At 45.5% G+C, this 22,808-nt stretch overlaps 2 protein-coding genes across 3 annotated transcripts; one reads left to right on the top strand and one right to left on the bottom strand.

Moving 5' to 3' along the window:
• Positions 1-119: 119 nt before the first annotated feature.
• On the top strand, positions 120-939 carry UCK1 (uridine-cytidine kinase 1; the record flags this gene model as incomplete). Its single annotated transcript, XM_056538585.1, is given in 1 exon segment — positions 120-939. A coding segment is annotated over 1 exon segment (183 nt), but the record flags the coding sequence as incomplete, so codon positions are not given.
• Positions 940-4,459: 3,520 nt separating this feature from the next.
• POMT1 (protein O-mannosyltransferase 1) lies at positions 4,460-22,366 on the bottom strand. 2 transcript variants are annotated; one of them, XM_056538577.1, is made up of 20 exons: positions 22,348-22,366; positions 21,232-21,353; positions 20,884-20,990; positions 20,149-20,199; positions 19,880-20,026; positions 19,471-19,582; positions 17,061-17,126; positions 16,892-16,985; positions 16,661-16,816; positions 15,126-15,256; positions 14,512-14,607; positions 14,333-14,425; positions 14,160-14,256; positions 10,435-10,527; positions 6,995-7,115; positions 6,826-6,923; positions 6,358-6,471; positions 5,900-6,026; positions 5,639-5,816; positions 4,460-5,055 (listed from the first exon to the last, which is right to left on the bottom strand). In XM_056538577.1, exons 2-20 carry the CDS (start codon positions 21,351-21,353, stop codon positions 4,884-4,886), a joined length of 2,175 nt encoding a protein of 724 aa, XP_056394552.1. In that variant the 5' UTR covers positions 22,348-22,366; the 3' UTR covers positions 4,460-4,883. The 2 variants fall into 2 exon arrangements, with proteins under 2 accessions (XP_056394552.1, XP_056394553.1); XM_056538578.1 differs by lacking the exons at positions 15,126-15,256; positions 16,661-16,816; positions 16,892-16,985; ... (5 more) ...; positions 21,232-21,353; positions 22,348-22,366 and having other exon boundaries at positions 14,496-14,607.
• Between the last annotated feature and the right edge of the window lie 442 nt (positions 22,367-22,808).

Raw genomic sequence — 22,808 nt, 5'->3', positions numbered from 1 at the left:
TTGCAACAGCTGGAGGCACCCTGGTTGGGAAACGATGGCCTCCATATTAGTAATCATTAGTGTGGTGACTATTTGACTGCCTGTAGGTGGCGCTCTGACTTCCTCTCTTTCCCTTCCCAGTGGCCATTAACCTGATCGTGCAGCACATCCAGGACATCCTGAACGGAGACATCTGTAAGTGGCAGCGGGGGTCCGCCAACGGGCGGCTGCAAAAGAGAAGTTTCCCTGAAACGGGGGAATCGGGAGGCGTTTTGGTCCCCGGTAAGCGCACTCACCTGGAGTCCAGCAGCCGGCCGCACTGATCCCCCCCCCCCTAGGTTTTCTTACTTTGGTACAATCCGGCGTCTTACCTCATCACCCACATACAGGGGGGAGGTGCTGGGACACACTGGAGCCGCCATGCTGGATTGGTATTAATATTTTTGAGGCTTTTCCCATGTGTGGGAGCAGAACCCTCCATTCTTACTGTGAAGAAGAGACATTGATCACCATTGTGATTGTACTGGGGGCACTCCGACAGCTTGTGTGGCGTCCTGAACTTATCGATGTGTCGGTAAATATTACGTGAAGATCTGTGAAATGCCCCCGATCACTCATGCTGCCCACCCTTCATCCATGTAATCTTGGGGGGGGGGTATAAGTCTCAGCGCTCATGACGCTTCTCCAATACAGCAGATATATTGACGCTAAATAATGGCATGAAATGAAGAAGAAGAAACATTGTAATATATTTACATATAAAAGAGGTCAGGTGACCGCGACGACCAATCACTGCTGCAGAATGCACTATGGATGAAGAGTCTGACAGTGATTGGCTGGAGCGGTCATGTGACTGTTCACACTGCTCAGTAGAGGTGTCACATACCCGACAGTACAGGACGTATTCTCTATCCACAGACGTTTTGGATCACGGGGGGGGGGTCCGAGCGCTGTGGCCCCCCCTTCCCCCCCCCCCCCCCCCGGCGATCATCTCTACGGAGCCCCGGCTCTACCACAGAGTGACGCATCATAACCAACTCCCCCTCCATATATCTCTATGGGACAGTCATAAATTGCCGAACTGCTCTCATAGAGATATATGGAGGGGGTTGTGATGCGTCACTCTGTGGGAGGGGCCGGGGCTCCGTACAGACGATCGCGGGGGGCCACAGCGCTCTGATCCCCCGTGATCTAAAACTTCTCTCCTATCCTGCAAATAGGGGATAAGTTTTTCTGTACTGTCGGACATGAGACTTATCCTTTTAGGGTAACGTTCACACGTACAGGATCCTGCGCAGATTTGATGTGCAGGATTTGTAACTGTTCCGAATGATGGAGTTGGGAGCGTGTGACGTCATAGCCCCGCCCCCTCAATGCAAATCTATGGGAGGGGATTTGACAGCTGTCACGCCTCCTCCCATATATCTGCAGTGAGGGGGCGGGGCTAAGAAGTCACACTTTCCCGGCGCCAGTACACCTTTAAGGGGTGCTCTATTGCAGAACATCTTATCCACCGGATAGGAGATAAGTGTCTGATTGTGGGGGGGCATCCACCAGCTGAGACTCCCCTTAATCTCCTGCCCGGCGTCCCGGTTCTCTCTGTGCACAGATTACTGCCGACCACCGCACAAAGCAATGGCCGACACACCCCTCCATGTATCTATATCTCCGGCTCTCAGAGTTTGGGGGCCGGGCAGGAGATGGCGGGGGGGTCCCGGCTGTCAGACCCTCCACTATCAGACACTTATTCCCTATGCTGTGGATACAGGGATAGGATGTCCTGCATCGGAGTACCCCTTTAAGTAACTTCATAGCAGTGTCTCCCAACATGTAGCTCTGCAGCATTTACAAAACTGCATCTTTACTTCCTACCTGACAGCAAAGGATGATGGGAGTTGTAGTTTTGCAAAAGCTGGAGAGCTTTGGGGGGGGGGGGGGGGGGGGGGGGGAGGAGACACCGATTGTGGTAGGAAAAGGCGCCACTACTGCACGTGGGTGTGAACGGGATCGAGCCGCATTCACACTGCGCTTCCTGCTGATAGTATGTGCTGGAAAAGCTGCATTTGGCCGCCGTAGCCATAGAGTTCCCCTTTATGAAGTGGTGTAGTCAGCCGCACTATACACATGTATACCGCACCTTATACTTCATTCCTTACATTACACTGTGAGCGGTTGCTATGGGGACAGCTGTTTTTTATTTATTTTGCCCGTTCAGTGTGAACAGAACCTTAACAGGGTTCACAGTTTTTATGGCAACAAAAAATATCAGAAAAATGCTGCAACTTTATAATTGTATTTTTTTTTTTTTACTTTCTCGCCATTTTAAAAGATCTCTGCTTGCTGTCAGTCACTGGGTGTCCAGGACCTCCAGCATGATACATTGTTGCAGATTTTAGTCAAGAATAGTCACACAATTTACTAAAATGAATACATGATGATTAATCTAAACCTCCCATCATATAGAATAATCGATGCTGCAGGAATTAACTAGTAGAGAGATCATTGTAACTAAATGACTGAACACAACAAAAACAGCGCCACCGCTCTCCACAGGTTGTGTGTAGTATTGCAGCTTAGTCTTAGTCACTTCAATAGAGCCGAGTTGCAATACCAGACACAACCTGTGGACAGGAGTGGCGCTGTTTATGCAAAATATATATATATTTTTTTAATAACAACCCTGGAGGCCTGTGCTTCCATATCCAGCATCGAGCCTCACTGTGCTGCTTCTATTGTAATTAGAGATGAGCGAACTTACAGTAAATTCGTATCCACCTTTTCCAGCCCACGGGAGCATCTGAAAGCTGAACTAATTTAGGCAGGGTAAGTCATCAACCGCCGAGCCGAGAAGTTAGTGACGAATCGAATTTACTGTAAGTTCGCTCATCTCTAATTGTAATCTGTGAAAGACGTGGTGCTGGATTTGGATGCGTGGGTTACTGGCAGTGTTTTCCAACCAGTGTGCCTCCAGCTGTTGCAAAACTACAAACTCCCCAGCACGCCCGGACAGCCAACGGCTGTCCGGGCGTGCTGGGAGTTGTAGTTTTGCAACAGCAGGAGGCACACTGGTTGGAGGGTGCAGTACGGGTGTCTAGAACACATAGGCGGCTGATGCATATTGCACGATGGCCAGGGTCACACTGCAGTCAAATCCCGCCCCCCTTTCCTCAGATGGTACGTTCCATGGTTTCGTTAGCCGAGATAGGGGGCGCTGTTTGCAGACCCTTGTATCTCAGCTACCTACCAGCGCTCGCACCATATTCCCGCCAGTATAGGCCAAACTCACTCAGAGCTTAATTTTGCACTTTATCCTTATGCAAATGAGCCGACCTCTGGCAGTGGAGCATGCTGGGAGATCCCCCGCCCTTGGGGTCGGAGGTCGATGGCGGCCGCCGCTGCTGTAGATAATCAGACGCGACATTTCACGAGTCGTTCACATTTCCTCAGTCGGGACGCTTCCTTTGACATTGTTCAGTGCACTAATGATGGTCGTTGTAGTCCCCTGGTTTTATAGACTTCACATTGATCTGTCCAGCAGGTGGCAGCGCCGCCCGCTGTATAAACCGCGACTGTTATAAATCAATGGCTCCTCCCGTCACGGAGAAGAGCGCCACATATCTCAATGTCTTCTGCGTCTCTTGTAAAACTGCAATAACATCGACTTCATTAAAAAGGAAATTGTAGAAATGGCTTCTGTCCTGCGAGATTCATGGCGTCCTGTAAAAGGGCGTGAATATCGGCGCAACTTCTTTTTTTTCCCCCATCGCTTTAGTGCATGGAAAATTTATTTTTGCTAAATTTTCGTAAATCTGTGTATACGCCTCTGATGCAGACACGTGTGTCACCATGGTCACAGACAACAACCATCCCGGTGTAGTCAGATCCTGCAGAGGGAACAATCTAAAACACAGGGTTATCTGTAACCATGACAACGCATAGTACTGCACGGGAGCTGTAGACACAAAACGGAAGTCTTTATTGTCTAGATCAGAGTTTCCCAAAACTACAACTCCCAGCATGTCATTGCCAGACTATATAAGCAGTGTTTTCCCAACCAGGGTGCCTCCAGCTGTTGCAAAACTACAACACCCAGCATGCCCAGACAGCCGTTGGCTGTCCGGGCATGCTGGGAGTTGTAGTTTTGCAACAGCTGGAGGCACCCTGGTTGGGAAAACACTGATGTAGATGGTCTATGCCAATGCCTGTGTGTTACTATAGGGCTCTTTGCTGGGAGTTGTAGTTTAGCAACAGCTGGAGGCACTCTGGTTGGGAAACACTGGCCTAGATGTCCGCTCTGCTGCCCTCTGGCTATTGCAAAACAACAACTTTCAGCATGATCTCCAAACTGTGCACCTCCCAGATATTGAAAAACTACTACTCTCAGTATGCAGGGAGTTGTAGTTTTGCAACAGCTGGAGGCACGCTGGTTGGGGAACACTTGTCTAGATGCTGATTATGTAGAATAGAGAAATATTCAGAACACATTATACTAAATACCTTTATTGTTTGGAATCTATCACAGATTTCACGCTCTTCGCGCCTTTGCTCAGTGTCGCCCCCTGTGGAGTAATCTGCTCCTCACTTTCTGGACTACTCCACCCAACAGGCTGCAGGAGAACATCCAGGAGTCCATCATCCTGTGTTTAGTCCACAACCAACCATTGCAGCATAGAGACCTGAGCCGAGCTTTATTCCCAAACCTGTGGTTCAGCATGCTGGGGGTTGTAGTCCTGCACCAGCCTGGAGATCCACAGATGGGGAATCCCTGCACTGGACTCTGTATGTCCCTAACCTATAGTTTTCTATTCCTCGCGTGGACTCCATGACACCCGGAGGCTGCGGCTCGTCCTCTTCTCTCGCTGACACGTTTCACGCACAGATTGTCGTCCTGAGTCCCCGCCGCCTCACTTCCTGATAAGAATGTCCCAAGTGTCTTTCCACCTTAAGCTCCTCAGCTCCTGTGGTGCCAGGGCCGGCTGCCCGTAGGTCAAAGGGCAGAGTTTACTGAAGGTCAGGACCACACTGGAGATCCACACCAGCAGGAGGGCAGAGAAGGTGTTCTGGAGGGGGTCCGACCTGGAACAGAGGTGGGGGATGAATGAGGGGAGAGACCCCCACAGGGTAAACCCCACCTCACCATACAGAGCCCGGGGCAAATCCCACCGCCTCCATACAGAGCCCGGGGGCAAACACACCGCCTCCATACAGAGCCCGGGGGCAAACACACCGCCTCCATACAGAGCCCGGGGGCAAACACACCGCCTCCATACAGAGCCCGGGGGGCAAACACACCGCCTCCATACAGAGCCCGGGGGGCAAACACACCGCCTCCATACAGAGCCCGGGGGGCAAACACACCGCCTCCATACAGAGCCCGGGGGGCAAACACACCGCCTCCATACAGAGCCCGGGGGCAAACACACCGCCTCCATACAGAGCCCGGGGGGGGGGGGCAAACCAAACAATATACATACAGAGCCCGGGGGCAAACCAAACGTCATACAGAACACAGGACAAACCCCACATCACTGTACAAAGTCCGGGGCAAATCCAATATCATCATACAGAGCCCGGGGGCAAATCCAATATCATCATACAGAGCCCGGGGGCAAATCCAATATCATCATACAGAGCCCGGGGCAAACCCCAGAATCCTCACCTGATGAGATGGCGGTGTACGTGTTCCAGCACTGGGGGCAGCAGCAGGATCTTCAGGGTGAGGGCCGGGAGATAATGATACAAGAACAAAGTCTTCTCCATCAGGAAGAACGGCAGATAATTCACCGCCCAGCCGCCCAGGAACAACGTCCCGGTGAGGTGTAAGCAGCGCCATGTGCCTGCACATACAACACAGGGAGAGGGTGATGGTGTCTGCACATGGTGGATATCACAATCTATAGATCAGGATACAGATCGTCACCTGGTGCGATGTCACAGATCCTGCGCTGCCGCCTCAGCAGGTAGAACAGGAAGAGGACGCTGTATAATATGGCGCCAGCGTTGGCAGAATACCAGATCACAGGGTTCCCCAGCAGCTGGATCTGAGCCTGAAGATATGAGAGGGAAATAGTCACATGACAACGGTATTACTACTACATAGAACAGCGTTTTCCAACCAGTGTGCCTCCAGCAGTTGCAAAACTACAACTCCCAGCATGCCCGGACAGCCTTCGGCTAGAGGCACACTGGTCTAGATGGTTCGGAGCTATAACAAAAGAAGCCATGATTGTATTGTGGTTATTTGCAGCTCAGTTCTGCAGACTTGTAATGCCACACACAACCTGAGGACAGTGGTGGCGCTGTTTTCAGAAAAAAAACAACATCTCAATGTATACGTCCCTCACCAACATGACTGTTACTCAATGAGCGCCTCCTCACCGTGGTCCTGGGATGGAGCCAGTAGGCGATGCTGGTGTCCAGGGTGACCCAGTCTATAGGGGACGAGCAGTACTTGTGCTCCGGGCTTTCGCTCCTCATAGTCAGCATCTTCCACTGTGGACACAGGAACAGTCAATGGCCAAACATTCAGTATAAATTCATAGTTTCTTAACCAGGATGCCTCCAGCTGTTGCAAAACTACAACTCCCAGCATGCCTGGACAGCCAACGGCTGTCCGGGCATGCTGGGAGTTGTAGTTTTGCAACAGCTGGAGGTCTACAGTTTGGTGACCACTGTTTTAGGCTGTCTAGACATGCTGAGATTTGTAGTTTTGCAACAGCTAGAGGCATCTTGTTTGGGAAACACTAGGGTATAGGAAAGTGGTCCTCCAGCTCTTGCAAAACTACAACCCCCAGCATGCCTGTCCTGGTAACCCGATCCCTCAGTGCACACCTTCAATGCCCCTACCTGCAGCTCCCAGAAGCGAGCCATGAAACTGAGGTTCCTCCCGACATCCATCTGTGCCGGGCTGTGCAGCTCCTGCTCCCGCTCCGCCTGCTCCTCGCCTACAGCAAGCAGAGATATTAAAGGACAAGACCGGATCCGAAGCGCCCGCTCACCTCTCCAGGGCACTTACTGCGCCCGTAGCGATGCTCCTCCACGTTCCACACCAGGCTCGGGTGAGAGCCTTTCGCCACCTTGTCACCCACGACCTCCAGCTGCCGGAAGCCCCAGTCTGGTAAGGTGGAGCCGCTGAGCTGCAGAAGGTAAAGTCACTTATGTAGGGATTCTATTCACACGCTGCGGTTTTTATTTATTTTTTTTAACCACAATGTTCTGAAAACTTATCGTGATCAGCAGAATTGCACAGTAAAATGTCACAGATAGCAGCAGCAGTATACAGATAGAGAGGGGGGGGGGGTAGGTGTATAACTACTATACAGTCATGGCCGTAATTGTTGTCCCCGCTGAAATTTTTCTATAAAATGTTGTATTTCTCACAGAAAAGGATTGCAGTAACACAGGTTTTGCTATACACATGTTTATTCCCTTTGTGTGTATTGGAACTAAACCAAAAAAAGGAGGGAAAAAAAACAAATTGGACATAATGTCACCAAACTTCAAAAATGGTCTCGACCAAATGATTGGCACCCTTAACTTAATATTTGGTTGCACACCCTTTGGAAAAAATAACTGAAATCAGTGTCTTCCTATAAGAATCAATAAGCTTCTTACACCTCTCAGCCGGAATGTTGGACCACTCTTCCTATAACCATCAATAAGCTTCTTACACCTCTCAGCTGGAATGTTGGACCACTCTTCCTATAACCATCAATAAGCTTCTTACACCTCTCAGCCGGAATGTTGGACCACTCTTCCTATAACCATCAATAAGCTTCTTACACCTCTCAGCCGGAATGTTGGACCACTCTTCCTATAACCATCAATAAGCTTCTTACACCTCTCAGCCGGAATGTTGGACCACTCTTCCTATAACCATCAATAAGCTTCTTACACCTCTCAGCCGGAATGTTGGACCACTCTTTCTATAACCATCAATAAGCTTCTTACACCTCTCAGCCGGAATGTTGGACCACTCTTCCTTCACAAACTGCTCCCGGTCTCTTATTGGACGGCTCCTTTTCCCAGCAGTAATTATAAGATCTCTCCACAGGTGATCAATGGGATTTAGATCTGGACTCATTGCTGACACTTCAGAACTCTCCAGCGCTTTGTTGTCGTCCATTTCTGGGGCTTTGTGACGTATGTTTGGGGTCATTGTCCTGCTGGAAGACCCAAGATCTCAGACACAAACCCAGCTTTCTGACACTGGGCTGTACAGTGCGACCCAAAATCCATTGGTAATCCTCAGATTTCATGATGTCTTGTACACATTCAAGGCCCCCAGTGCCAGAGGCAGCAAAACAACCCAAAACATCACTGACCTCCCCCATATGTCACTGTAGGTACTGTGTTCTTTTCTTTGTAGGCCTCATTCCGTTTTCGGTAAACAGTAGAATGATGGGCTTTACCAAAAAGATCTATCTTGGTCTCATCTGTCCACAAGACGTTTTCCCAGAAGGATTTTGGTTACTCAAGTTCATTTTGGTAAAATGTAGTCTTGGTTTTTATGTCTGTGTCAGCAGTGGGGTCCTCCTGGGTCTCCTCCATAGTGGGGTCCTCCTGGGTCTCCTCCATAGTGGGGTCCTCCTGGGTCTCCTCCATAGCGGGGTCCTCCTGGGTCTCCTCCTGGGTCTCCTCCATAGTGGGGTCCTCCTGGGTCTCCTCCATAGTGGGGTCCTCCTGGGTCTCCTCCATAGTGGGGTCCTCCTGGGTCTCCTCCATAGTGGGGTCCTCCTGGGTCTCCTCCATAGTGGGGTCCTCCTGGGTCTCCTCCATAGTGGGGTCCTCCTGGGTCTCCTCCATAGTGGGGTCCTCCTGGGTCTCCTCCATAGTGGGGTCCTCCTGGGTCTCCTCCATAGTGGGGTCCTCCTGGGTCTCCTCCATAGTGGGGTCCTCCTGGGTCTCCTCCATAGTGGGGTCCTCCTGGGTCTCCTCCATAGTGGGGTCCTCCTGGGTCTCCTCCATAGTGGGGTCCTCCTGGGTCTCCTCCATAGTGGGGTAAGACAAATCTAGATCTCTGGAGATGGACTTGTAACCTGGAGATTGTTGATATTTTCCACAATTTTGGTTCCCAAGTCCTCAGACAGTTCTCTTCTCCTCTTTCTGCTGTCCATGCTTAGTGTGAGACACACAGACACACAATGCAAAGACTAAGTGAACTTCTCTCCTTTTTATCTGCTGTCAGGTGTGATTTTTATATTGCCCACACCTGTTACTTGCCCCCAGGTGAGTTTAAAGGAGCATCACATGCTTGAAATAATCTTATTTATCCACAATTTTGAAAGGGGCCAATAATTGTGTCCGGACCATTTTTGGAGTTTGGTGACATTATGTCCAATTTGCTTTTTTTCCTCCTTTTTTGGTTTAGTTCCAATACACACAAAGGGAATAAACATGTGTATAGCAAAACCTGTGTTACTGCAATATATATATACAGAGGAGAGGAGATCTATATATATATATATATATATATATATATATATATATATATATATATATATATATATATACAGAGGAGAGGAGATCTATATATATATATATACAGAGGAGAGGAGATCTATATATATATACAGAGGAGAGGAGATCTATATATATATATATATATACACAGAGGAGAGGAGATCTATATATATATATATATATATATATATATATATACAGAGGAGAGGAGATCTATATATATATATATATATATATATATATATATATATATACACAGAGGAGAGTAGATCTATATATATATATATATATACAGAGGAGAGGAGATCTATATATATATACACACAAAGGGAATAAACATGTGTATAGCAAAACCTGTGTTACTGCAATATATATATATATATACAGAGGAGAGGAGATAGATATATATATATATATATATATATATATATATATATATATATACAGAGGAGAGGAGATCTATATATATATATATATATATATATATACAGAGGAGAGTAGATCTATATATATATATATATATATACAGAGGAGAGGAGATCTATATATATATACACACAAAGGGAATAAACATGTGTATAGCAAAACCTGTGTTACTGCAATATATATATATATATATACAGAGGAGAGGAGATAGATATATATATATATATATATATATACATACACACACACACACAAAGGGAATAAACCTGTGTTACTGCAATCCTTTCCTGTGAGAAATACTTCATTTTATACAAACATTTCAAGGGGTGCCAACATTTACGGACATCACTGTATATCCTGAACCCATAGAGATAGCAGCAGTATACAGCTAGAGCTGGAGGGGAGGTGTATAACTACTATATATCCTGATCCCATAGAGATAGCAGCAGTATACAGATAGAGCTGGAGGGGAGGTGTATAACTACTATATATCCTGATCCCATAGAGATAGCATCAGTAATATTACAGATAGAGCTAGGGGGAGGGGTATACCTACTACGTTCTTACCTTTAGCGCAGCAGTGGTGTTGACATGAAGCAGCTTCACTTCGGACGAGATCGTCTTCCATGTTTCCCGCTCAGATTCCCGATTTGAGATTTCCTGTAATAAATCGGGACAAACAGGTTAACGTTGAGATAAGACAAAAACTGTGTAAATAAAGCTTTACCGCTGTAAGATCCTTGGTTGCCATCAGTGAATGGAAACATTTTAAATCTACAGCAATTTTTTTTCCAACCAGGGTGCCTCCAGCTGTTGAAAAACAACAGCTCCCAGCATGCCCAGACAGCCAACGGCTGTCCGGGCATGCTGGGAGTTGTGGTTTTGCAACAGCTGGAGGCACCCTGGTTGGGAGACACTGATCTAGAGACAAGGGATGCTGTCACAGGTTCGTTACAATGTATCAGGACTCCTTATATTCATACACTTTATAATCAGCAGTAGAGATGAGCGAATTTGTGAAACATTCAATTCGGCTGATTCGAGGAATTTTTAGAAAAAATTTGATTTGATCCAAATAAATTTGCGGCGAATCGGTATAAAAAAAGTGTGTGTGTTTAAAAAAATGTTTTATTATTTTTTTTTAGGTAGTACTACTACTACTCCCAGCATGGAACAGACTGTTCCATGATGGGGTTAGAAGTACCTGTACTAATAGACAGATCGCCCCGGGTGTCACTTCTGACACCCATTGCGATCCTCCTGTATAATGTATATAGATATATATATATATATATGTATAGATGCGGGCGGCCGGCCGGTCTTCAGCGCTATGTTCTGTGATGTGAAGTTTTTCAGATTCATATTTCCCGCAGAGAGCTGTGATTGGTCAGATGGTTCCAGCCAATCACAACTCTCTGTGGGAAATATGAATAATCGGTATATATCTATCTATCTATATCTATCAGTGCTGGGGACCAGAGAGGAGCGTCCCCATCTATACATTATACAGGAGTGACACCCGCTGTGATCTTTCCTTTACTGCAGGTACTACAGCTCCCAACATGGAGCACACTCTGCACCATGCTGGGAGCTGTAGTACCTGCATTAATAGACAGATCGCAGCAGGTGTCACTTCTTACACCTGTTCCGAGCTTAGGACAGGGACATCAGTAATATGTATAATACAGTAGGCCAAAAAGGACTGACAGTTTCCTTAATTTACCAAAAATCCATAACTTTACAGAGGTCTTCTGTCAGAAATTAAAGATACTTCTAATTGTTTCTTGCGGAGGCAGATGGCCGGGACAATTATGTATGAATGTATTTAATGTAATTGGGAAAAACAGTGTCATTGTAATTATACAGTAAGAGCTAGCTTTAATTGACATTACTGAAAAACTCTTCTTGCAATACCAATGTCTCTGCTCTGTATGTGAAAAATCTTTTATTTTTTATGTAGGGGATAATGGGAGTTGTAATTCCTGAATTCCAGTACAGTGGTTGCCGCGGGACCGGCAGGGAGTCTATGGCCATCCTGGAGCCGTATGAATGGAAGAAATAAAGTTTTGAAATATATAGTAGCTGCTCTAATTAAAGCAAATTAAGGTTAATTGCATAATGAGACTACATCCAATTAAGGTCAAATAGGTAATAAAACATCAAAGGAACGTAGGTCAAGTGGTTTGACCTTATAGGGATACTCCGGCCCTAAGACCTCTTATCCCCTTATCCAAAGGGATAAGATGCCTGATCGTGGGGGTCCCGCCGCTGGGGACCCCCGCAATCTTTCATGAAGCACCCAGCTATCATCAGCCTCCGTAGTGAACATCGCTCTTGGTCTGATGAATCAAAAAACCTCAATGCAAGCCTATGGGAGGGGGTGTGGCGGCTGTCATGCCCCCTCCCATAGGCTTGCATTGAGGGGTCGAAGCGTGACGTCACGATACTCTGTGCTCAAATAGGATGCGGGTCTCGTTCCTTCAGCCCAGGTCAGATATGCTGCGGGATCGGCGGTACCCACGGACAGTTTGCAAACGTATATTTTGCACTGTTTGCAAACTGACTGTCGGTGGGTCCCGCAGCATATCGAGTGTATATACCATATGGATAATATGTAATAATATGTACTGTAGATGTAAACTTTCACATTAAATTATATATATATATATATACACACACACACACACACACACACACATGTATAATATCAATTTTTCTTTTTGCTCACACAGCAGACAGATGAATGAAGAACAGGAAATAGGAGGGAGAGACCTTAATTGAATAATAAAAACCCAGCCAAGACAAACCACTTGACCTACATTCCTTTGATGTTCTATCACCTATTTGACCTTAATTGGATGTAGTCTCATTCAATTAACCTTAATTTGCTCTAAATAGAGCAGCTACTATATATTTCAAAACTTTATTTCTTCCATTCATACAGCCCCAGGACATCCATAGACTCCCTGCCGGTCCCGCTGCAACCACTGTACTGGAATATAGGAATTACAGCTCCCATCATCCCCTACATAAATAAAAGATTTTTCACATACAGAGCAGAGACATTGGGATTAGAGATGAGTGAAATTACAGTAAATTTGATTTGTCACGAACTTCTCGGCTCGGCAGTTGATGACTTTTCCTGCATAAATGAGTTCAGCTTTCAGGTGCTCCGGTGGGCTGGAAAAGGTGGATACAGTCCTAGGAGACTCTTTCCTAGGACTGTATCCACCTTTTCCAGCCCACCGGAGCACCTGAAAGCTGAACTCATTTATGCAGGAAAAGCCATCAACTGCCGAGACGAGCAGTTCGTGACGAATCAAATTTACTGTAAATTCGCTCATCTCTAATTGGGATTGCAAGAAGAGTTTTTCAGTAATTTGTCAATTTCACCCAGCTCATACTGTATAATTACAATGACATCGTCTTTCCCAATTACATTAAATACATACATAATCGGGCCAGCCATCTGCCTCCGCAAGAAACAATTTGAAGTATCTAATTTCTGATAGAAGACCTCTGTAAATTTATGGATTTTTGGTAAATTAAGGAAACTGTCAGCCTTTTTTGCCTACTGTATTATACATTTTACTGATGTCCCCGTTCTCAGCTTGTCTCTGACCCCAGCAATTATTCATGCCAGCACATCTAAATGAAAATATATATAATATATCGCTCCTGATAATAAGTCCCTGCATTAATAGACAGATAAGATCAGGTGTAAGAAGTGACACCTGCTATGATCTGTCTATTAATGCATGTACTACAGCTCCCAGCATATAGCAGAGTGTTCTCCATGTTGGGAGCAGTAGTACCTGCAGTAAAGGAAAGATCACAACGGGTGTCACTCCTGACACCCGCTGTGATCCTCCTGTATAATGTATAGATTATATATGTATAGAAGTGACACCCGGGCGATCTGTCCATTAGTACAGGTACTATCACCCCCATCATGGAACAGTCTGTTCCATGCTAGGAATAGTAGTACTACCTAAAAAAAAAATGTAAAAAAGTTAAAACACACACACACTTTATTAAACACATTAAAATACATCACTAATAAAATTTTGTTATAGGAAAAAAAAAAATTATTAAATAAATTTTTTTACTGCAAAAACTCAGTGGAATCCCAGCCTCAGAGTAATACCAAAAAGGAGTGAAGGAAGAAATTCGTTATTTCGAATCGAGCGGAAATTCGGATTTGGTCCGAATCGGATTTTTCATGAAATTCGGAAGGAATTCGGATTAGTCTGGTTCGATTCGCTCATCTCTAGTCAGCAGCCGTCACTCACCACTTTCCACAGCGTCTGCGCCGGCATAGAGATGTTATAGTCGATGTAACAGGAAATCTCTTGGGCGTAGGGAGAATAAGGGGCCGCAACGTCGTGTCTGGAGGGACAGAAAACACGGATCACGGTCACAGTCGGCCATCTATAACACGGCGCACTGAGTGGCGGACACATACGTGTTCAGGAAGCGGGCGGTCATGCCGTGGACCAGCTGTACAACGTCTCCATGTCTTACTACCCGCGGGGGCGAGCCGACCACCATGTCCTGCCTGCGGGGGGAGGAGACGCCAGAGTCATTTCTTCTGTCATCTCCACGACGCGTCACGTACGCACACATACCGTATCACGTGATTACCGCGCGGGGTCCTTCACGATCCACCAGTTGTTGACATCTTTGTAGGGATAACAGGTGACCTGCTGCTGGTGCGAGCTCCCGCGACCTCCCTCGTACCTACAGGAGACAGAGTATCGGAGTTAGACAAACAGCGCCACCCTTGTCCTCAGGTTGTGTGCGGTATTACAACTGTCCATTCACTTCAATAGAACGGAGCTGCAATACCACTCCCAACCTGAGGACAGAGAAGGCAGAAGATCTGAGTAAGGGTTTAAAGGCTTCTTCCACAAACAGCGCCACCCTTGTCCTCAGGTTGTGTGCGGTATTACAACTATCCATTCACTTCAGTTGAAGTGAGCAGCAATACCACTCCCAACCTGAGGACAGAGGAGGCAGAAGATCAAAGAAAGAGTTTAAATGCTTTGTCCAGAAACAACACCACCCTTGTCCTCAGGCTGTGTGCAGTATTACATCTATCTATTCATTTCAATAGGACTGCGCTGCAATACCACTCCCAACCTGAGGAATAGAGTGGCGCTGTTTTAGGAAGAAAGCAGCCATGTTTATCTAATCCTAATGTGACTTTGTGCCCAGTCATGCAGAATTTACCGCCCCTCTGCCCGCCGTTTACTCACATGACAGGGTAGTTGCTCTTGTGGGAGTGCAGCCAGCAGGGCACCGGTTTACCCAGCGTGTTCCTCAGCGTGATCTGCGAGCCGAACGCCACCTCCAGCGGCTGCCCCTGGGTGATCCGAGACAGGCCGCCCTGACAATAGAGAGGAAGTCATTACCACGTACGACCGCAACACGGCTACTGCTGTGCAGGCGATACACCCCACATCATTCCCCTCTGCTCATATATACATCCAGGGAATAAACACGTTATAGTTGTCTGCAGCTGGAGAGCTCGTTACAGTGTATCAGCCCTCCTAATAAACCATGTACCAGTGTCAAGACTGGATTTAAATGGGCGCTGTCACTTTAAATATTTTTTATTTTATTTTTTTTGACACACTGTAACCCTCAGAATTTAAACAGAAATGTCTCTATTCCAGTTTTTCCCAACCAGGGTGGCTCCAGCTGTTGCAAAACTACAACTCCCAGCATGCCCGGACAGCCAACGGCTGTCCGGGCATGCTGGGAGTTGTAGTTTTGCAAAACCTGGAGCCAACATATGTACAGCAAACAGATGTACTGGGGACGAATTGAAAAGAGTTAAGTTTCAATTCTCACAAATTGTAAGATCTCTGCTTGGAGGAAGTGAATAGGAACTTTGAATTTTATTAATTTTATTTCAATCTTAATGGTAAATCATTTTTAAAACCAATATTTTTCGATATATATATTTTGTAGCGGACGTCTAGCACAGGTTGAAAGCTCAATGGGAGAATTAAAGAAAAAAAAAAAAGTTCTGCAACAATTAATAATCTTGTATTATTTTTTTTATTATAATTGTCATTATTAATCGTTATAATATTATGAATTATTAATAAATTATATCAATAACAATTGTTATATTTATATAACTCATTAATAATGATAATTTAATTATTATAAATTATTTTTACATAGAAGAGACAAAGCTCAGAGTGTTCTGTAGATAGGAGAATAATAAAGTTCTGTAATAATAATGATGATAATCTATTATAATAATATTACTTAATAACTACCGTATTATATTTATATTCATATTGATAATTAGTTTATATTATAAATTAATAATTCATACTACTACTACCTATTAATAATATTTCTATTAACAATTATAATAAAAATAATAAATAATATTATGTATTATATTATTTATTATACAAAATTTCTGCCACGTATACTTTAATTATTCACAATGTGTAAAATCTCTGCTTGCTGTCAGCTACTTGGAACGTTCTTGTTTACATTCAATATCCAGGATTAGAGAAAAAAAAAGAAAAAAGCAGGTTTCTTCCAGAAACAGCGCCCCCCCCATATTCTCAGGTTGTGTGAGGTATTGCAGCGCAGTTCCATTGCAGTGAATGGGGCAGAGTTGTAATTCCGCACAAGACCTGATGGCAGGATGTGGTGCCGTTTTCTTTCCTCCTGGATAAAATCTCTCTAACTTAGGCTTTAATTTCCTATGAGATGTGGGTTTCTACTTAAGTTCCCCTTGTAATGTGTAACCAAGAAATGTCACCTCCAGACTGGCCTGGAACGCGCTGCTCATGACGTGGTCGTGGGGGCCGGAACGCGTCAGTATGGAAAGGTGAATGTAGAACGTCCCCAAGTAGAGGAGCGCAGGGAGCAGCAGCAGGGCCAGACCACGGGCCCCCAGGTGACAAAGCACCAAACCCTGCAACATGGAGAGAACATAATCAGAGTCCGCAACACCCACAATGCATCAGTGTGAGATCCGCACCGCACGTACATTAGACAGTCTCCGGTCACCGAGCAGCTGCCAACTGTGAAGCCCCGCGAGGGTCAGGATCAGGAGGTAAGAGGAGAGACCCACGTACTTCACCCTGTGCATGAGAGGAGAACATCAGAGGAGAGAACAGGGAGGTAAAGTACAAGGAAAACAATCGACTGCAGCTTACCCCACCGCCCCGGAGCACGAAACACCGGTCAGGAGCAACCACAACCACCAGCGAGTGGAGAACGGACTGCGGGGAGAAAACACCAGCAGAATAGTGAGTGCAGCTCTGGAGTATAATACAGGATATAACTCAGGATCAGTACAGGATAAGTAATGTAATGTATGTACACAGTGATCTCACCAGCAGAATAGTGAGTACAGCTCTGGAGTATAATACAGGATATAACTCAGGATCAGTACAGGATAAGTAATGTAATGTATGTACACAGTGACCTCACCAGCAGAATAGTGAGTACAGCTCTGGGGTATAATACAGGATATAACTCAGGATCAGTACAGGATAAGTAATGTAATGTGTGTACACAGTGACCTCACCAGCAGAATAGTGAGTACAGCTCTGGAGTATAATACAGGATATAACTCAGGATCAGTACAGGATAAGTAATGTAATGTATGTACACAGTGACCTCACCAGCAGAATAGTGAGTACAGATCTGGAGTATAATACAGGATATAACTCAGGATCAGTACAGGATAAGTAATGTAATGTGTATGTACACAGTGATCTCACCAGCAGAATAGTGAGTACAGCTCTGGTGTATAATACAGGATATAACTCAGGATCAGTACAGGATAAGTAATGTAATGTATGTACACAGTGATCTCACCAGCAGAATAGTGAGTACAGCTCTGGAGTATAATACAGGATATAACTCAGGATCAGTACAGGATAAGTAATGTAATGTATATACACAGTGACCTCACCAGCAGAATAGTGAGTGCAGCTCTGGGGTATAATACAGGATATAACTCAGGATCAGTACAGGATAAGTAATGTAATGTGTGTACACAGTGACCTCACCAGCAGAATAGTGAGTGCAGCTCTGGGGTATAATACAGGATATAACTCAGGATCAGTACAGGATAAGTAATGTAATGTGTGTACACAGTGACCTCACCAGCAGAATAGTGAGTACAGCTCTGGAGTATAATACAGGATATAACTCAGGATCAGTACAGGATAAGTAATGTAATGTATGTACACAGTGACCTCACCAGCAGAATAGTGAGTACAGCTCTGGAGTATAATACAGGATATAACTCAGGATCAGTACAGGATAAGTAATGTAATGTATGTACACAGTGATCTCACCAGCAGAATAGTGAGTACAGCTCTGGAGTATAATACAGGATATAACTCAGGATCAGTACAGGATAAGTAATGTAATGTGTGTACACAGTGACCTCACCAGCAGAATAGGGAGTACAGCTCTGGAGTATAATACAGGATATAACTCAGGATCAGTACAGGATAAGGAATGTAATGTATGTACACAGTGATCTCACCAGCAGAATAGTGAGTACAGCTCTGGAGTATAATACAGGATATAACTCAGGATCCGTAATGTAATGTATGTACACAGTGACCCCACCAGCAGAATAGTGAGTACAGCTCTGGAGTATAATACAAGATATAACTCAGGATCAGTACAGGATAAGTAATGTAATGTATGTACACCGTGACCTCACCAGCAGAATAGTGAGTACAGCTCTGGAGTATAATACAGGATATAACTCAGGATCAGTACAGGATAAGTAATGTAATGCATGTACACAGTGACCTCACCAGCAGAATAGTGAGTACAGGATATAACTCAGGATCAGTACAGGATAAGTAATGTAATGTATGTACACAGTGACCTCACCAGCAGAATAGTGAGTACAGCTCTGGAGTATAATACAGAATATAACTCAGGATCAGTACAGGATAAGTAATGTAATATATGTACACAGTGACCTCACCAGCAGAATAGTGAGTACAGCTCTGGAGTATAATACAGGATATAACTCAGGATCAGTACAGGAAAAGTAATGTAATGTATGTACACAGTGACCTCACCAGCAGAATAGTGAGTACAGCTCTGGAGTATAATACAGGATATAACTCAGGATCAGTACAGGATAAGTAATGTAATGTATGTACACAGTGACCTCACCAGCAGAATAGTGAGTACAGCTCTGGGGTATAATACAGGATATAACTCAGGATCAGTACAGGATAAGTAATGTAATGTATGTACACCGTGACCTCACCAGCAGAATAGTGAGTACAGCACTGGAGTATAATACAGGATATAACTCAGGATCAGTACAGGATAAGTAATGTAATGTATATATACACCGTGACCTCACCAGCAGAATAGTGAGTACAGCTCTGGAGTATAATACAGGATATAACTCAGGATCAGTACAGGATAAGTAATGTAATGTATGTACACAGTGACCTCACCAGCAGAATAGTGAGTACAGGATATAACTCAGGATCAGTACAGGATAAGTAATGTAATGTATGTACACAGTGACCTCACCAGCAGAATAGTGAGTGCAGCTCTGAAGTATCTCTGACTCACCTCGTTTGCTGATATCTGTGAAACCTCAGGTACGACAATATGGCCAGAAGTATGAAGAATATAAGAACGGATTCCAGAAGGATCAGACGGGACTGAGCGACCAGAGCGTTTTCTAGACAGGAAGACGACAATTGGTGATAAAGCTGTGGGATCTCCATGGTAACAGACTACAAGTAAACTTTGTGTAGTCTGATCCTGTAGTCATGTGTTGCTCCCCACATTGTTGTATTAGCACAGTGTTTCTCAACCAGTGGGCCTCCAGCTGTTGCAAAACTACAACTCCCAGCATGCCCGGACAGCCGTCGGCTTTCCGTGCATGCTGGGAGTAGTTGTAGTTTTACAACAGCTGGAGGCGCCCTGGTTGGGAAACATTGAGCTAGCAGAATAGTGGGCAGAATAACAAACTCACCAAAGAGAATAAGCAGAGCGGCCGCCACTCCGGCCCAGGTGGAGTAACCCAGCTCAACCACGATCTGATAGGCAAGAGGGACGCAGAGGCCTCCGGACAGGGCAGGAAGGAGACGCAGCCACCATACGGGGACATTACTGCTGTATTCTACAGGGGAGAGAAGTCACATGATAAACAACACAATGGTCAGCAGCGGTCAGCTGATGCTAAACTACAACTCCCAGCATGCCGAGAGCCACAGGATGGACAAGTCCATAAATATCTCTTACCTGCCCCAATTCTGTTCCACAGGAAATTACCATCAAATCCCCCAAGATATCCTACAAGATGGAAAATGATTACAGACATAAGTATTCATACCCTTTACTATGACACATGACATTTATCATGGCTCCTCCCATTTCTCCTGATCATCTCTGAGATGTTTCTTCCCCCTGATCAGAGTCACCGGAGGTAAATTCATCTGATTGGACATGACACGAGGAGGAAAGAACTGCCTGTAGAGCTCAGACACAGCCCTGTCTATATAAGATCTCACAGCTGACAATATACATCAGAGCAAACAGAGTCATGAGAAGGAAAGAACTGCCTGCAGAACTCAGACACAGCCATGTCTATATAAGGTCTCACAGCTGACAATGTATATCAGAGCAAACACCCAGCCATGAGGAGGAAAGAACTGCCTGTAGAGATCAGACATAGTCCTATCTACATAAGGTCTCAAACACAAAGTATGAAGCATGGTGGAGGCAGCATCATGTCTGGAGGAAAGCAGGCGCCCTCCATCACCTCCCCTATAACATCTCTACAGTGATCATGGTGGGGGCAGCATCATGTCTGGGGGGGGGGGGGGGGGGGGGGGGGAGATTGGTCAGAGTTGAGGGAAAGCTGAATGCAGCACAGTAAGAGATTCTTAATGAAAACCTGACCCAGAGCGCTCTGTATACAGGAAGGATAGACATGGTCTGGTCGGCGGCTCTGTGGCCACTATGGGGTCTTCTAACCTCCAAGAGCTAACAGCATGTGTCCTAATGGTGGTCCGCTGTCATCCAGGAAGAATATCCCCTTCATGTACAGAGAGATGAACTGACCGTAGTAAACTTCATCAAACCTGTGGGGGAATAAACAGCACAACTACATTAAAAGGGCCCCCGACCCTATAAAAGGGAAGCTTCATCAGTCTGCACTCTAAAGCAGTAGTCTCCAAACAGCGGCCCTCCAGATGATGCAAAACTACAACTCCCAGCATGCCCGGACAGCCAACGGCTGTCCGGGCATGCTGGGAGTTGTAGTTTTGCAACATCTGGAGGGCCACTGTTTGGAGACCACTGCTCTAACGGGTTAATACTTACACAACCGCTGGAGGATGACAAAGATTCCACAGTCGGCTTATAAGCCCCAACAAAGACAAAACCACAACGATCAGGTTAATTTCTAGAGTGACCACAAAGGGAGACTTCTTCGGAGCAGCCATCTTACTGGTGGTGGTGAGGGGGGGGGTTAGATGAGAAATAATAGGTGAGAAACCGGCGGCTGTAACAATAATAGAAATATATATATATATATACACACACACACACACACACAATATATATACTAATACCATTCCAATTCACATACAGAATGACCTGACAAACTGTAGGGACTCTGTGACCCTTGACCCTAGTTAGAAAAACAATTAAGTGAACCCATTGGAATTCCCTTATTTCTGTGCTGATTATTTATACAATGACAATATATAAATACACTCATAAAAACACACAAAATTAAAGGGGTTCTCCGAGGAACTACACCCCACAGGATAGGGGAGAATTCTCTGATCACGGGGTGTTCACTGCTGGGATGAGGTTTCGGCGCAGTGTGTAGTGCTCTTTTTTTTTTTCCCCCCCTTCAACAGTGTTTCCCAGCCAGTGTTCCTGCAGCTGTTGCAAAACTACAACTCCCAGCATACCCAGACAGTCAAAGCCACTTTAGTCCAGTGGTCTCCAAACCGTGGGGCTCCAGCTGTTGCAAAACTACAACTCCCAGCATGCCCGGACAGCCAACGGCTGTCCGGGCATGCTGGGAGTTGTAGTTTTGCAACAGCTGGAGGCACACTAGTAGGAAAACACTGTCGCAAAGGGGGGAAAAAAAAAAAAAAGAGCCTTGCCCACTGCACCAAAACTCCAGATGTGATAAATATAGGAAAGTCAGAAATGCCCATTGAAATACACTGAGATGATGTAGAGATGTAACAAAGAAGAAAAACAATTGTAGAAAAGTCATTTCTGATGAATGAAACCACGTGATCTAGTCAGCTGCAGAACTGTATGTCACTCAACGAGCTTTATTGACAGTGACACAGAGCGGCCATTCCTCGTCCCGTTATCTCTTCGCTATTATATCCTCCGCTCCGCCACCGCCTCTCCCTCCTGAATACAAACAACCGGCAGTAACGCGGCTACAGACGTGCGAGTTCCAGTTCCTACCTTCTCCGCGGCTCTCCGGCAGCGATTCATCGGGTCTGGAAGGAGCGGAGCTCGACTAGAACGGCCTGCGTAACACTTACGTGCAGTGACGTGATGACGCAATGAGAGGAAAAAAATAAATAAAGATCGTTTCGCAAATCAGCCACTAGAGGACGCACAGGATACACAGACTGTGACTCGATGTCGCCGATTCGCGGAGGAGCGGCCATATTGTCGACGTCAAACGTCAGCCCCCAAATATTTTCCAATATCATTTATTTAAGTTTTTTTTTTTTTTTTTTGGGGGGGGGGGGGGGGGGGGTATAATTTCCTGTGAGGTATAACTTCTGTATATTGGGGAATTATCACAATAGGTTGTAAGGACATGGAGTGGTTGCCCATAGCAACCAGACTGCAGCAAGACATATGTAAAATAGGTCATCTGGTTGCTATGGGCGATGGCTCCAGAATAATTTTCCAAC

This window comes from Hyla sarda, chromosome 9 (assembly GCF_029499605.1).
Source record: "Hyla sarda isolate aHylSar1 chromosome 9, aHylSar1.hap1, whole genome shotgun sequence".
Lineage (NCBI taxonomy): Eukaryota > Metazoa > Chordata > Amphibia > Anura > Hylidae > Hyla > Hyla sarda.
Note: the sequence above shows the minus strand (reverse complement) of the source record. Positions and strands in the feature narration are given on the sequence as shown.